The sequence below is a fragment of the Mobula hypostoma genome, chromosome 19 (genome assembly GCF_963921235.1).
Source record: "Mobula hypostoma chromosome 19, sMobHyp1.1, whole genome shotgun sequence".
Taxonomy (NCBI): Eukaryota; Metazoa; Chordata; class Chondrichthyes; order Myliobatiformes; family Myliobatidae; genus Mobula; species Mobula hypostoma.
In genome coordinates this window covers 19,357,187-19,374,258 of record NC_086115.1, presented here as the reverse complement: position 1 = coordinate 19,374,258, position 17,072 = coordinate 19,357,187, and the positions used below count along the sequence as shown (strand labels likewise).

Sequence of the window (17,072 nt, the reverse complement as noted above, 5' to 3'; positions counted from 1 at the left end):
AGAAAGCTTTTGGCACATTGATCTTGCTAAATCAAAGTGTTGTGTACAGGAGATGGGATGTCGTGTTGAAGTTTTATAAGACATTGGTGAGGCCGAATTTGGAGTTTGTGTGCAATTTTGGTAACCCACCTACATGAAATATGTAAATAAGGTTGAACGAGTTTATAGAGAAAATTTACAAGGATGTTGGTGAGACTGAAGGACCCGAGTTATAAGGAAAGATTGAGTAGGTTAGGACCTTATTCCTTGGAATGTTGAAGATTGAGAGGAGATTTGATAGAAGTATACAAAATTATAAGGGGGTATAGATAGGGTAAATGCAAGCAGGCTTTTTCCACTGAGGTTGGGTGGGACTACAATTAAAGGTCATGGGTTAAGAGTGAAAGGTGAAAAGTTTAAGGGGAACATGAGAGGAAGCTTCTTCACAGAGAGGATCGTGAGCGTGGAATGAGCTACCTACACAAGTGGTGCATGCAAGCTCAATTTCAACGTTTAGAGAAGTCTGGATAGGCACATGGATGGTAGGTGGATGGAGGGCTATGGTCCGGGTGCTGGTCATTGGTTCTAGGCAGTTTAAATCCATTGGCATGGACTAGGTGGGCTGAAGGGCATGTTTCTGTACTGTATTTTTCTATGACTATAACTATGACTATGAATTTAGCTCATTTTGTTGGATTTCTGGGAAATAGATGGCTTTACTGGCAGTCCCAAGAGTTAAACCTGTTAACACTCCCATAGGTGGTAACTCTTTGTAAAATGGTAGAAAGAACTTGCATTGTTATTTTATTAAAGTTTTGTTTTCTTTTTGCTTGCTTCTTAAGGAAGGAGGATTTCGAGGGTTTTATAGAGGCCTAACTCCTACTATCATTGGCATGGCTCCTTATGCAGGTAATCTATAGATTTGACGTAAATCTTTTCTCATTCAGCTTATATTTGGAAGGGTAAGTAGTAGACTGGAAAGTAATTGGTAAATGAGTTATGATGAATTTGGTAAATACTCTCAAATTTTTAGAAAACAACAAGGCAACTAAAATAGCCATAAGGAGGGGAAGAGATGAAATATGAAGGTAAGCTAGCCAATAATATCTGAGAGGACACCAAAGGACTTTTTCAGATACACAAGGAGGACAAGAGAGGCGAGAGTAGATGTTGGACCAGTGGGAAATTACACTGGAGAGGTAGCAATGAGGGACAAGGAAATGGCAGACAAACTAAATAAGTATTTTGCATCAGTCTTCACTGATGATCAACAGCATTGTTGATCTTACTTATTCCTGTCATTTATTTTGTATTATTAATATCATTTACAGGAATTTCCTTCTTCACATTTGGCACGTTGAAGAGCATTGGACTCAGCCATGCCCCTGAGTTGCTAGGAAGACCTTCTTCTGATAATCCCAATGTATTGGTATTAAAATCCCACGTGAATTTGGTGTGTGGTGGAACAGCAGGAGCGATTGCTCAAACAGTATCGTAAGTTTTCTTTGCATCTTTATAGACATGGCAAAAGAGGGTAGAGAAAGGTATCAACCTGTACCAAGGCAGTTTTATATAGAGAACATAGAAAAGTACAGCCTAGGAACAGGCCACTCGGCCCACAGTGTTGTGCCAAACCAAGTAAGAAGCAAATCAAAAACATCCAACACTAATCCCTCCTAGTGCACAATGTACATATCCCTCCATCTTCCCTACATCCAAGTGTTTCCTAAAAGCCATTGATGTGTTTGCCTCTACCACTGTACCAGGCAGCGCATTCCAGATATCCACCACTCTGAGTAAAAACAATTACTATTCACATCCGCCTTGAGCTTACCCCCTCTTACCTTCAGTGTGTGCCCTCTGGTATTATACGTTTCATCCCTGGGAAACAGATACTCCCTGTCTACTCTATCTATGCCTCTCATAATCTTATAAACCTCTATCAGATTTCTCCTCAGCCTCTGGCGCTCCAGAGAAAACAACCCAAGTTTATCCAGCCTTTCATGATAGCACTTAAGTTCATCTAAAGTAGAAATACTGCACGATTGATAATTGTAGAATACTGAATACAGAACAGTACAGCAAAGGAACACGGAATTCTGCCTTTGATATTGTGCTGATCAGCAAATGTGCAGATGACACCAAAGTTGGGGGAGTAGTGGATGGTGAGGAAGGCTATTGTGGCTTGCAGAAGGATCTGCATCAGCTGGAAAAATAGGCTGAAAAATGGCAGTATGAGTTTAATGCAGACAAGTGCAAGGTGTTGGTACGACCAGGGTAGGTCTTACACAGTGAACGGCAGGGCTCTAAGGAGTGTGTTAGAACAAAGGGATCTGGGAATACATGTACCTAATTCGTTGAAAGTGGCGTCACAGGTAGAGAAGGTCATAGAGAAAGCTTTTGGCACATTGGCCTTCATAAGTCAATTTATTGACTATGGAAAATGGGATATTGAAGTTGTATAAGATGTTGGTGAGGCCTAATTTGGAGTATCGTGTGCAGTTTTGGTCACCTACCTACAGGATAGATGTAAACAAAGTTGAAAGACTGTAGAGAAAATTTACAAGCAACACACACAAAATGCTGGAGGAACTCAGCAGGCCAGGCAGCATCTGTGGAAAAGAGTATAAGGATGTTGCTGGCTCTGGAGCACCGGTGTTGTAAGGAAAGATTCTTTAGAACATACATAATCGAGAGGAGACTTGATAGAGGATAATAAAATTATGTGTGGTATGGATAGGGTAAATGCAAACAGGCTTTTTCCACTGAGGTTGGTGAGATTACAACCGGAGGTCATGGATTAAGGGTGAAAGCTGAGAAATTTAAGGGAAATATGAGAGAAAACTTCTTCACTCAGAGGGTTGTGAGAGTGTGGAACAAACTACCAGCAGAAGTGGTCCATGTCAGCTGGATTTCAATGTTTAAGAGAAGTTTGGATAGGTATATAGACAGCTGGGCTATGGTCATGGAGCAGGTCGATGGGAATAGGCAGTTTAAATGGTTTTGGCATGGACTAGATGGGCCTAAGGACCTGTTTATTGATGCAGATGGAGTGAGCCATTTGGGGAGAAGTTGGGGCCGCCGGGGTAGAGGAGTTCTGATCATTCTGGGTGCCTAGAAGAAAAGTCAGGGCCAGGACAGAGGAGTTCGATGCCCTACCAACTGTCCTGGGTGCGAGGTTGTATAGCTCTGGGTGCCAAGCTGATTTGAAGAGCTTGAGAACAGCTTGGGCTGGGCGGCGAAATCTGGGCCTGGAGTGAGTTGCTGTGTGGTATGGTCCTGAGCTCTTCGCAATGGACGGGTCCCAGTGCGAGGCACAATCCACTGTTTAGACAACTTAAACCCTGACCCAGATGGGAGGCGAGAGCTTACTTCACTCGCTCTCCACAAGGTTTACTCTTCTCTCCAGGGCTGGACCCTTTTGCTGCTCTGGTCCTCGGGTACAGTGCGAGGTATGATCCATTGTTTGAACAATTTAAACACCGGCCCAGATGGACTGAAAAGACAGGGTATCAGGATCTGAGGCGAGAGCAGATTTCACTTGCTCTCTGCAATGATCACTCCTCTCTCCATGGTGATGAGGCTATGACGACAGCCCCAGCTGCTGTGCTTTGTGCCCGCTAGTATGATGAACTGATAAGCGAGGCTTTGGGCCTACTCTGGGCTACTCCAGGGTTCAGATATAAGAAATCAATTTGGTTTGGAATGTTGTTGCTTGCTTTAATTACATTTGTATTTGCATGATTTGTTTTTTTTTAAATCCCTTTCTCTTGTACATTGGGTGTTGGTCTTTTATTTTTATCTTTTTTAAATTAGGTTCTCTTGAGTTTCTTGCTTTGTGACTGCCTGTAAGCAAATATATATGCATTCTTTGATCATAAATGTACTCCTGAATCTTTGAACGTAAAAAAGACTGTCCCCCACCCAATGGGCAGAAAAACAAACAAATCGTGCAAACAGTAAAAGTAAGCAAATAGCATTCAGAACTGAAGTTCACAAAAGTGAGTCCACATCTGCGAAGCCCGTCATCGCTGCAGTTGACCCAGGAGCCTGTTAGCTATAGGCCACAGTCTTATTCTGCGCACAGATAAATAAACCTCCCAGGGCAGCGAGCTGAACATTGGCCCATCCCTCGCCTCTGGCCCCAACACACTGACCTTTTCAATTCGGCCTGCACTTAAATCAGCAAACCTCCGGTCATTGCTCTCTCTCAGACCTGGGCACAGGCCCCACTGCTTCGACTGGCTTGCCTCTGCTGGCTTTGCCTCGGTTCTGCTGCGTCGGATTGCCTCCGAGTTCACTCCGACAATAAGCAAACACTGGCTTCTTCCTGCTCTCGGACCTCGGCTGCGCCACCTCAATTCGGCCCTTACTTGCCACTTCGCAACCGTCCTGCACCTTTGAGATTTCAGTTCACACTGCAGAAGTGCCAGGTTGTACAGGCAGTTCAAAAGCTCAGCTCCAAAAGGGAAGTTACAGGTTATTGATTGCAGTAATCGTATCCAAGAAAAAGTGTGTTTAATACAGTAATTTATAATTTTGGGTTTTATTTTGTCTGCTACCAGCAAGTCATTGCTGTTCCACCAGCGCCATCTAAAACCTGACACCAGGGAGGCAACACACTTTCCTGGAGTCTTTGTGTATTATTATCCCATGTACTGATGTACAACAAAAAAATTTGGTTTTGCATGCCATCCATATAGATCATTACATTACTACAGGAATGTAGTTAACTGGAGCTGCAGCTGGATGGCCTTCAGCTCATATGTAGAATGCCGAGGTGATAGATTCAAGCTACAGGGAGGTAGTCACCCTAAAGTTGCAGGAGGCAGGAGGCTGAGTGATGGTCAGCAGAGGGAAAGGGAATATCGGCCAGTGCAGAGTGGCTGTCCCTCAATAATAAGTATGCCATTTTGGATATTGTTGTGGTTTGGGGAGGGGGGACAATTTACCAGGGGAAAGCTACAGTGACCAGGTCTCTGGCATTGAGCCCAGCTCTGCCTCAGAAGGGAAGGGAGGGGAGCATTGTGAGTGAAGAAGACTGCAGTGGTATTAGAGGATTCAACTGATAAGAGGAGCAGACAGGAGATTCTGTAGACGTGAAAGAGTCACCCGGATGGTATGTTGCCTCTCACGTACCAGGATCAGGGATGTCTTAAATCCGGTCCACGGAATTATAAAGGGGGAGAATAAGCAGCCAGAAGTTGTGGTACATATTGGTGCTATCGACATGGGTAGGAAAATGGATGAGGGAAGATAAGGGGTTAGGTGGAAAGCTGAAAAGAGGACCCCTAGTACAGTAATCTCTGAATTGCTGCCTGTGCCACATGCCACTGACGGTAAGAAAAGGATGATGTAGCAGATGAATACATGGCTGAGGAACTGGTGCAGGGGGCTGAGTTTCACATTTCTGTCACACTGGGATCTATTCTGACTATATAAAAAGGAAGGGGGCGAGTTACACCTGAATGAAGGGAACCAATATCCTTGCAGGCAGGTTTGCTAGACGCCGTTGGGGTGGGTATAAACAAATTTGGCAAAACGATGGGAACCAGAGTGATATGGCAGAGGATGGAGAAGTTGGTATACAGGTAGATGCAGTGTGTAGTGAAACTATGAGGAAGGATAGGCAGGTGATTGGGTAAAATGGCAGTCAATGGAATGGGTTAAAGTGTGTGTTTAAACTAAGTATTTGGTGGAGTGGGTTCAACTGTTTGGAAGGTAAAGTAAATGGGAAGGAGACTACAGGAGAGGTTACAAAAGTCCCTAGAATAAAGAAAACAATAAAAAGGTTTATAAAAGGATAATAATTTAACTTACAGTAAAATGAAGGCAATATTGAAAGGTTTGATTAGGATGCTTAAGATAAAGGAATCCTTGGGAGACAGTAACCATGATAGAATTCACCCAGCAGTTTGAGAAGGAAAAGCTAAAATCGGATGTATTATTATTAAAGTGGATCAAAGGGGGCTACAGAGGCACAAGAGAGGAGCAGGCCAAAACTGATTGGAAGGGAACACTACCAGGGGTGACAGCAGAACAGCAATAGCTGAAGATTTGGGAACAATTTGGATGGTGCAAGTTAGATTCATTCCTGAGAAGTATTCTGAAGGGACGATGAGGCAACTGTGGCTGACAAGGTAAGTCAAGTCAGCATAAAAGCAAAAGAGAGCATATAATATAGCAAAAATTAGTGGGAAGTTAGAGGATTGGAAAGCTTTTTAGAACCAACAGAGGGCAACTAAAACAGCAATAAGGAGAGAAAAGATTAAATATGAAGGCAAGTTAGCTAATATATAAAAGAGTTTCTTCAGATATATAAAGAGAAAAAGAAGTGAGAGTGTACTGTAAAACGGGCTAACCAACTTGATATTGTATGTAGGTTATAAAACTATATACTAGTTATTTCTTACATAATCAACAAAACTATTTGTTGCTTTAACTAGGAATGTATGTGTTTGTAGGTATCCACTGGATGTGGCTCGACGGAGAATGCAGTTAGGCTCCATTTTGACTGAGGCTGAAAAATATGTGTAAGTGCCTTTGTACTAACATTAAAAAAAGATGCTTTAGGTAACAGCAGGAAAATAGAAATTCATGTTTTTCCTCTCTGCACTGTTGTAAGATGATCTTAACAAGGTTGAAGTACATCCAATTCATTGGCTGAATGCTATAATGAATAGTTTTAATGTCTATTGACATTGAAAAATATTACACCAAAGTACAAAAAAATTGCTAGACAGTATTTCCTTAAAAATTGTGTATTTTCAAGCTATGCTTTATATGTAAAGAATGATTTTGTATCACTTGGAAGCATTTATATCTCTGTAACATATAGCTAGTTTTAGAGCTCAGGCAAATTATAAAGATGCCTGCCTTCTTGAGAACACCCAATATCGCATTTTCAATATGAGAAAGGATTGTTTGATTTAGTGGCTTTTATCTTAATGTAACTTCTAAATGTGTTTCTAAATTATATTATGTAAAATACAACTGAATATGCTTATTTCATTGTAACACTTAACCCTGTTTAATTAAACTCAACTGTATCATATAGTTGCTTACCCTTTTCAAAACATCCAATTTTTCTTTTGCAAGATGAAGAAGCATTTCTTGATTCAATAGCCTTTAACTTAATGTATTTGAGAACAAAATACTACAGCACAGGAATAGACCCTTCAGCTCCAGATGTTGTACCAAACTAATTAGCATCTTACTAAACTAATCTGTATTCCCTACCCAATATCTGTATTCCTGATACTCTGCAGATGCTTCTGCCTAAGAGCATCTTAATCACCTCTATTGTATTATTCTCCACTACCTCCCTTAGAGGCTCATTTCAGGCACCCACCACAACTCTCATTTCCTTTAAACTTGCCCCTCTCACTGTAAATACATGTCCTCTAGTATTAAACATTTTGACCCTGAGAAAAAGGCTGTCGGCTGTCTATCTATTCCTCTCAAAATCTTATAAGATCCAAGTAGATCTCCTCTTGGCCTCTGCCACTCCAGAGTAAACAACCCAAGTTTGTTCACCCTCTCCTTATAGCACATTCCCTTTAGTTCAGGCAGTATCTTGGTAAATCTCTTATGCATTTTGGGGCCAGAACTGAATGAACTCCAGATCATTTGGGAGGCTGAGGGGGTGATAAATAGGACATATAGCGAGGTAGTTACACCCGAGGTGCAGGACACAGGAAACTGGTTGACAGTCAGGAAGGGGAAAGGGGTTAAACAGCCAGTGCAGGGTACCCCAGGGGCCATCCTCCTCAACAAAGGGTAGACCACTTTGGATACTGTTGGGAGGGATGACTGAGCAGAGGAAAGTCACGGCAGTCAGGTCTCTGGCACTGAGTCTGCCTCTGTGACTCAGAAAGGAAGCGGAGTGAAGAGGCGAGCTGTGGTGATAGGGGATTCATTAGTTAGGGGAGCAGAAAGGAGATTCTGAAGGTGAGAATGAGATTCCTGGGTGCTATGTTGTCTTCTTGGACACCAGGGTATGGGAGATCTTGGCTCAAGTCCTCAGCACTCTTAAATGGGAGGATGTGGTCCATGTAGGTACCAATGGCATAGGTAAGAAGAGTGACAAGCTTTTTCAAAGGGAGTTCGGGGAGTTGGGTGCTACGCTAAAGGGCAGGACCTCCGGGTTTGTGATCTTAGGATAGCTATTTGTACCACTTGCTAGTGAGGCCAGAAATATGTTTAACACATGGCTAAGGAGTTGGTGTAGGAGAGAGGGCATAAGACTTTTGGATCATTGGGCTCTCTTCCAGGGAAGGTGGGACCAGTACAGAAGAGATAGCTTGCACATGAACTGGAAGGGGACTAAGCTTCCAAGTGGGAAGGTTTGCTGCTACTGCGTGGTTTGGTTGAAACTAGAGTTGCAGGAGGTATGGAAGCAGAGTGCCAGAACAGTTGGTGGAGAGGTTGTGGAGAAAGATGTTGGTAAGACCTTAGACAAAGTCAGGAATCAAAAGATTGAGTGTGGTGTGACTAGTCTCCTGAGCTGCGTATGTTTCAAAGCAAGAAGTATTGTAGGAAAGGTGGATGAGCTCAGGGCGTGGATCAACACCTGAAATTATGATACTGCAGTCATTCATGAGACTTGGTTGCAGGAGGGGCAGGACTGGCAGTTCAGTATTCTGGGGTTCTGTTGTTTTAGATGCGACAGAATGGGGGGGGGAGTTATAGGAGGGGGGATGGTGTTACTGGTCAGGGAAAATGTCATGGCAGTGCTCCATCAGGACAGACTGGAAAACTCGTCTGGTGAGGCATTATGGGTGAATGGAGAAATAAAGAAAGGTATGAATATGTTAAGGGGCTGTATTACAGACTACCCGACAGTCCGAAGGATTTAGAGGAACAAGAGATTGCAGACTTGCAAGAAACACAAGGTTGATGCAGTAGGTGATTTTAACTTCCCATGTATTGACTGGGACTCCCAAAATGTAAAAAGCCTAGATGGGATAGTTTGTCAAATGTATCCAGGAAAGTTTCCTTAATCAGTATGTAGAAATCCCACAAGAGAGTGTGCAGTACTTGATCTGCTATTAGGGACTGAGACAGAGCAGGTGACAAATGTTTGTGTAGGGAAGCACTGCATCTAATGATTACTCTGCCATTGGTTCCAAAGTAAATGTTCAAAAAGATAGGACCACAGATTGAGATTCTAAATTGGAGAAAAGGCCAATTTTGATGGTATCAGAAATGATCTAGCAAGTGTGGGTTGGGACAGGCTGTTTTCTGGCAAAAGTGTCATTGGTAAGTGGGAAGCCTTCAAAAGTGAAATTTTGAGCATACAAAGCTTTTATGTACCTGTCAGAATAAAAGGTAAAGATAACAAGTGCAGGGAACCTTTGTTTTTAACAGATACTGAGGATCTGGTTAGGGAAAAAAGGAGACGCATAACAAGTATAGGCAGGTAGAAACAAATGAAGTGCTTATGGAGTATAAGAAATTCACAAGAACACTTAAGAAAGAAATCAGGATGGCTGAAAGAAGGCATGAAGTAGGCCTAGCATACAAGGCGAAGGAGAATCCTGAGGGATTCTACAGGTATGTTAAGAGCAAAAGGATTGCAAAGGACAAAATTGGCCCTCTGGATGATGAGAGTAGTAATCCATGTGTGGAGCCAAAGGAAACGGGGGAGATCATAAATAATTTTTTTTGCACTTGTATTTACTCAGGAAACCGACACAGAGTCCATATGGACCTATACAGATTACAGAGGAGGAGGTGTTTCTTGTCCTGGGGGCAATCATGGTGGATAAATCCCCAGGGCCTGACAAGGTGTTCCCTTGGACCCTGTGGGAAGCAAGGGCAGCAATTGCTGGGGCCCTAACAGAAATATTTAAATCGTCCATAGTGACAGGAGAGGTACCAGGGGATTGGAGGATAGCCAATATTGTTCTGCTGCTTAAGAAATGTTCTAAACATAAACCAAGAAATTATAGGCCAGTGAGTCTGATATCAGTTGTGGGAAAGTTATTGGAAGGTATTCTAAGGGAGTGGATATATGAGTATTTGGATAGACATGAACTGATTCAGGATAGTAAGCATGGCTTCATGCGTAGTAGGTCATGTCCAACCAATCTTATGGTTTTTCAAGGAAGTTCCCAGGAAAGTTAATGGAGGCAAAGCAGTAAAGTACAGGGACAAGTACAAGGGATCTGACAAAGTTCCCGCATGGGAGGTTGGTCAAGAAGGTTCAGCTCGGCATTCAGGACGAGGTGGTAAATTGGATTAGACATGCTTTGTGAGAGAAGCCAGAGAGCGGTAGTTGATGGGTGCCTCTCTGTCTGGAGTCCTGTGACTAGTGGGGTGCCGCAGGGATCGGTGCCTCGTCCATTGTTGTTTGCCATCTGTATCAACAATCTGGATGATAATGTGGTTAACTGGATCAGCAAATTTGCAGATGACATCAAGAGTTTGGGTGTAGTGGACAGTGAGGGAGGCTATTGTGGCTTGCAGAGCAATCTGGAACAGCTGGGGAAAAAAGTGGCTGAAAATTGGCAGATGCAATTTAATGCAGACAAGCGTGAAGTGTTGCACAGTGAACTGTAGGGCATTGAGGAATGCAGTAGAACAAAGGGATCCGGAAATACAGGTTTATAATTCACTGAATGTGGCGTAACAGGATTGTGAAGTAAGCTTTTGGCACATTAAGCTTCATAAATCAAAGTATTGAGTACGGGAGATAGAATATTACTTTGAAGTTCTATAAAATGTTTATGAGGCCTAATGTGGAGTATTGTGAAGTTTTGGTCACCTGTCTTCAAGGAAGATGTCAATAAGGTTGAAAGAGTACAGAGAAAGTTTACAAGGATGTTGCTGGCTCTGGAGGACCTGAGTTATAAGGAAAGATTGAATAGGTTAGGACCTTATTCCTTGGAACGTGAAAGAGTAAGAGGAGATTTGATAGGGATATACAAAATTATGAGGGGTAAGATAGGGTAAACGCAAGCAGGTTTTTTCCAGTAAGATTGGGTGGGACTACAACCAGAGGTCATCGGTTAATGATGAAAAGTGAGAAGTTTAAGAGTAACATGAGGGGAATCTTCTTCACTCAGATGGTTGTGAGAGTGTGGAACGAGCTGCCACTGTCCTCTGTATCCTTCTTGATAAACATTGATAATTTAGGATCTCGCCCAGATCCTCCATCTCCAAGCACATTGCTTTCTTATCCTTGAGTAGTCTTGCCCTCTTCCTAGTTATCCTCTTGCTCTTAAAGTATATATAGAATGCTTTGGGATTATCTTAAATCCTTCTCAATAAGGACTTTTTATGACCCCATTTAGCTCTCTTTGGTCTCTACTGGTTCCTTGTATTCCTTAATTGCCTTGTTTGATTATTCTTCCTGACCAACTTCCTCTTTCATCACCCAAGTTTCCTGTGTCTTACCATTCTTGTCTTGTTCTTCCATCTTGCTGCAACAAACTGATTCTTCCATGTATTAGATGTGGATTTGTCCATCAAAAACTCTTCCTTAATACTTTCCTGCAAGGGCCACTCATATCCTTACTCATTGGTTAAGGAGTCATGATCACAGTTTCCCAAGTGTTCACCTACTGAAAGATCAATCGCCTGTCCAGGCATATTTCCCAGTACAAGATGCAGTTTGCCTCCCCTTTAGTTGGACAATCTACAGTACATTGTATTTCAAGGAAACCCTCTTGGACAAACTCTACCCCATCTAAACCTCTGTGGACTTCCAGGTCTATGTTGGGGAACTTGAAGTCACCCACAATGTGATATATCCCTGTTTTTGTTCCTTTCCATTATCTACCTATATATCTGCCCCTTAGCATTCCTAAAGCTAATTTGTATTTTATAATCATCAATTTGGTGAGAAAAAAATGTGGCATCTTTGTGGTTGCATGGTAGTGATCTCTTGTTTTTTTTTATCTTTATTAGAACAATGTGCAAGACCCTGAGATATGTCTACAATGAACATGGTATACGGAAGGGCCTGTACCGGGGGCTTTCTCTCAATTATATTCGCTGTATCCCATCTCAGGCCGTGGCATTTACTACCTATGAACTAATGAGGCAAATTCTTCATCTGAACTAAGGATGTTGCAAGACTGGTGACTTCATCATCATAACCCTGTATGTCACTGATGAAATTACTTCCCTGTGATGACTGTTCTAATCATATGTGGAAACTAAAATACGATATATTTAATTAAGTGATTGTGATTAGGGCTGGTAATCATCAGTGTGCTTTGACCAAAATTTTACTTTGGCAGTTTTCCAAATTTATGCCATTGATTCTTTTATCTCAATCCAAGAGAGAAGATAGACCTTGAATAAACTATTATCTGATGGATGTCATCTCTGACTGTGCTGCATTGTTATGTACTGCAATGAAGTGTCAGCAAAGACTTTTGAATTCGATTTTCTTGTGGAGCTGAAATTCATAGCCTCTCTATAACAATTGGCTATAACTCTTGACCCAGTTGTGAGTTTGGTACCTGTAACTGAGATATGACAACCAGATCTGGCAGAAGCAGCTGTATTCCACTCAGAGGGAGCACTCCTTTAAGCCACCTTGAGGAAATGATCTGCTGTATATACTGTTCAGATTTCACTGCATTTGTGGACAAATAATTGACTTGGAAAGTACATCTCAAGCTGCTTGATGTAAAATTAAGTATTCATGGAGTGGTCACTTTGGACAATGCTGTGCCCATTTCCTCCGTCAACAGATATTGAGGATAACCTGTGACTTCAGTATAAAATCTGGGAGTACCTCACACTATGTCTGGAAATGAGATGGCAGTTAAAAAGTCTGTAATATATCTCATCAATACCTAGGTACAAAATCGGCTTGGAGTCTGGCACAAAACTCTTAAGCATGTTTAATGCACCAAGATCACAGAATTCTGTTTCAAGCTATTTATTCATTGTAATCTTCACCTGCAGTAAATCCTTGTCAATATTTGTGGAAATGCTTTTGATCTTTGTCCTTTGTATTTGTTTAGATTTGTTGAAGGCAGAAAATCATACACATCATTTTCAGGAAGGACAGTCAATTCTGGTAATGTTCTACTGGTTCACAGCAGCAATGGCTGGGCCATTATTATCCATTTCTAATTGCAGAGGTATCAGAAACAGCACGAAAACATGCCCTTTAACCAAACTCACCCATGCCAATAAAAACTAGAGAGCACTACCTGAGCTAGTACCATTTGGGCCATAGCCCTCCGAAGTTTTCTTAGCCACATACTTAGCCAAATATCTTTTAAATGTTGCTCCTCGGGTCTCTCACTTTAAATGTATGCTCTCTAGCTTTGCATCCTTGCTCACTGTGTGTCCCTCTTGTTTTTGTATACCTCTATAAGATCACCCCTCAGTCTTCTTTGCCCTGGGCAAAAAGCAGTTTCTCCAATTGTCCCTTAAACTCTCATGGAGCAGTATAGCATGAATATAGGCCCTTCGGCCCATCCAGTAAACACCAATCACAATGCCCAATATCCTTCTGAACCTTTTCTGTGCCCTTTCCAGCTTCATGACATTCATTATTGAAAGGTGGTCAGAACTACATACAATATTCCAAGCCTGTCTTGTTCAGTTGTAATATGTCAAACTTTTGTATCCAGTGCCCTGATCAATAAAGGCAAGCGCGTTACTCTGTTACCACCCCTATCTGCTCTAACACCTGTTTAATTTAAGGCATGTCCAACTTAGAATCATGGAGCAATATAGCATAGATATAGGCCCTTCAGCCCAACCAGTCCACACCAACCACAGTGGCCACCCAGCTAGTTCCAATTTCCTGTGTTCTACACATATCCCTCTTAAGCCTTTCCCCTATGTGGATCTACCAATTACTTCCTAAACGAAATTTGCACCTGCCTCAAACACTTCCTCTGGGAGCTCATTCCATATACCCACCATCCTGTCTACAGAAAAAGTTGTCCCTTAGGTCCCTTTTAAATCCTTCCCCTCGCTCTAAGTCTATGCCCCTGAGTTTTGGACTCCCCTATCCTGGGAAGAGTGCAGAGGTTTATGAATATGTTACCAGGATTAGAGGGCCTGAATTATGAGGAGAGGTTGTTTAGGCTAGGTATTTATTCTTTGCAATGTAGAAAAATGAGGGGTAACCTTATAGAAAGGTTTAAAACTGAAAACCATAGATAAGGTAGACGGTAAGAGTAAATGTGGGCAGCACAGTGGTGTAACGGTTTACAGCGCCAGCTGTGAGATGCAGGTTCAACTCCCATCTCTGTCTTATAAGGAATTTGTGTGTTCTCCCTATGATTGCATGGGTTTACTACAGGTAATCTGCTTTCATCCAACATTCCAAAGATACAACAAAGATGTGGGCACACTAAGTTGGAACCGGAAGCTGGACTGTGTAGGTCATTCACTTATGTTTGATGTACATGTGACAAATTTAACCTTTCTTACCTTACCAGAGGGTGGGAATGAGGGTTGCTTTTGAGATTGGATAGACTCTGGATCTTCTCTCTGGAGCATGGAAGGCTGAGGAACAACCTTTCAGGGGTATATAAAAACATGAGTGGGTTCTGTGGTTGGCATAGACGTCTCTATTAGGCCAAAGAGCCTAAATCCTTGCTCTGTGGTGATAGAGGTTGCAGGTGTATTGGCAGTGGCCTTAACCACAGTGGATTTTGGAGACAAACTTTCAATATCAATAAGGAGAGCATTATGGAATGCAAAGAAATGAGGGTAATAAGTAGTGAGGCCTTGGATTATATAAATATTGCAATGGAAGACGTAGCTGCAGTCTTTATCTCAAGTTATGACAAATCCAGAGGATTTGTCTAGTGCACATCTCAGTCGCATGGGAGGCTAGCAGCCATTGCAGAAGCCTTTCTAGAGGTTTTTGCTTCGTTGTGAGCCATTAGTGAAGTTCCAGAATACTGGAGGGTGGTTAATTTTGTTCCATTATCCTCAAAGGGTAGCAAGGACAAACGAGTGAAACAGCCCAGTGAATCTGACTTAATTTAGGGGGAAGTTACTGGAGGGACAAGATTTACTTCACTTTGATAGTCAATGTGGTTTTGGGCAGGCAAAGTTATGTCTGATGAATCTTGTGTTTTTTTGAAGAGACAATTAGGGGATGGATGAAGGTAGGGCAGGGGATGTTGCCTAAATGGAATTTAGAAGGACTTTGCAAGGTCCAGCTGGCGGGCTCATCTGGAAGGTTAGGTCACATGGGATTCAGGGAGAGCTGATGAGGTGGATCAGAATTGGATCAGTGATAAAGTAGATGGTGATGGCTGAAGGTCAAGATAGCTATGATTAGCTGGGTGCCCTGGAGTCAGTGTTGGACACTGTTATTCATTATTTAAGTGATTTGGATATGACTGTACATGGCACAATTACCAACGAAGCAAACAACCATCTTGCAAAGATATGAGAATGCAGATGCTGGATCTAGAGCAATGCAGAAGATACTGAAGGAACTCAGTGAGTGAGGCTGCATCTATAAAGGGAAATGGGTAGCTGATGTTTCAGGCTGAGACCCTTAACTAGATTGAAAGATAGAGGGGAGATATCCAGTATAAAATGTTGGAAGGAAGAGGCAGAGCAAGAGCAAGCCAGTGATTGGTAGATGTAGAAGTGGATTGTGGAAATAATGACAGAAATTGGGTTAAAGAGGTAGTGATGATAAGGAGCCAAAGATGGAATCTTATAGGAGAGGAAGGTGGCATATAATATAAAGTAAGGGAGGTGGGGAGGGCAGACCAGAACAGTATAGTTGGTGGGTGACGGGACAGCGATAATGTTATGGTGAATGGAAGAACTAGGTGGATCAGGAGAGCAAAGAAGCAGAAGGAACAGTTTAATGGAAGTCAGAGAATTTGATATTCTAGCTTTGTCTTGGCAGTAGATGATGCCAAGGACAGAAATTTCAGTATGAGAATGGGGCAGAAAATTAAAATGGCTAGCAACCAGGAGCTCCAGATAGCCATGTTATTATTATTCATTACCACATTTCACATAACTTCACTTGTTGGTGCGTGGCTAAGGCATTGGTCTAGTGATCTGAAGGTCGCTAGTTCGAGCCTTAGCTGAGGCAGTGTGTTGTGTCCTTGAGCGAGGCACTTAACCACACATTGCTCTGTGACGACACCGGTGCCAAGCTGTGACGACACCGGTGCCAAGCTGTATCGGCCTAGGCTGCTCCCTTGGGACAACATCGGTGTCATGGAGAGGGGAGACTTGCAGCATAGGCAACTGCCAGTCTTCCATACAACCTTGCCCAGGCCTCAGTCAACATCAAAATCGATGGACATCCAAAGAAAACACTTCACTATTATCTAAATCACATATACACTGTAGTTGTTTCCACTCTTCAAATCTGGCACAAAGGTGAATAAATAATTTTCCCATCACTTGCCTCCATGTCTGTCATTCCCAGGCTTGTCCTTATAGCCATTCTTAACCAAAAGCACATCAGCCACCTTCCAGCTGTCCTTAGGGTATGACCTATCTGAACTGATGGAATTCTTGTTGATAATACTGCACAAATCTCTTAAAATGCCAATTTTAGGGTTTAGAGCCACTGATGGTTTCCACACACCTGCTGCTCAGTGGTAGAAGTTATTGTGGTTTGTGAGGTGCTGTAGACAGGGTCTGAGTGATCACATAGCACCATAGCCATTATGCAGCAGAGAGGCTGAATGTTTTGGGTGGTTGTTGATGGTATCATCTCCATGCATAGAGTTTGTGAGAAATCTGCTCATCTTTATATGTTTGAGATGTGCTAGAACTTCCTGATCATAATCCATTGTGGATCTTGAGTAATATCAGATGAAACAGACAGATCGGTTATGAATATTTATTGGGCAATTAAATTATCAAAAGTAAATACCACTCATCACAGATGTACACTTAGTAGTCATCTTCACATTTCCTTCAATGCTGTATAGATAACATAGCGCAGGTGAATAATTTGGATTACAGCAGCAATAATAAGTTCTTTGCTCAATTCTTTTTCTCAAACCACCAGTTGTTCACTGCAGAGAGAAACAAAGACCAAATGAACACGGATCATAATTATAGAGAACCCTATTTATCAATTAACACTGCCAGTGGTGCAAATCTACCAACCACGTTAA

General features: G+C 42.2%; 2 protein-coding genes across 7 annotated transcripts in view; one reads left to right on the top strand and one right to left on the bottom strand.

Moving 5' to 3' along the window:
- Positions 1-12,312, top strand: part of slc25a16 (solute carrier family 25 member 16) — a 54,918-nt gene extending 42,606 nt beyond the window's left edge. For all 6 annotated transcript variants that reach the window (XM_063071472.1, XM_063071477.1, XM_063071473.1 and 3 more), the window contains 4 exons: positions 822-888; positions 1,311-1,473; positions 6,444-6,512; positions 11,893-12,312. In XM_063071472.1, the coding sequence (XP_062927542.1) occupies positions 822-888; positions 1,311-1,473; positions 6,444-6,512; positions 11,893-12,049 (456 nt within the window). In that variant the 3' untranslated portion in view covers positions 12,050-12,312. The remainder of the gene's footprint in view (positions 1-821; positions 889-1,310; positions 1,474-6,443; positions 6,513-11,892) is intronic.
- Positions 12,313-16,751: 4,439 nt separating this feature from the next.
- Positions 16,752-17,072, bottom strand: part of LOC134358880 (inorganic pyrophosphatase-like) — a 38,915-nt gene continuing 38,594 nt past the window's right edge. The window contains exon 11 of the mRNA XM_063071478.1: positions 16,752-16,970. Coding sequence (XP_062927548.1) covers positions 16,939-16,970 — 32 coding nt within the window. The 3' untranslated portion in view covers positions 16,752-16,938. The remainder of the gene's footprint in view (positions 16,971-17,072) is intronic.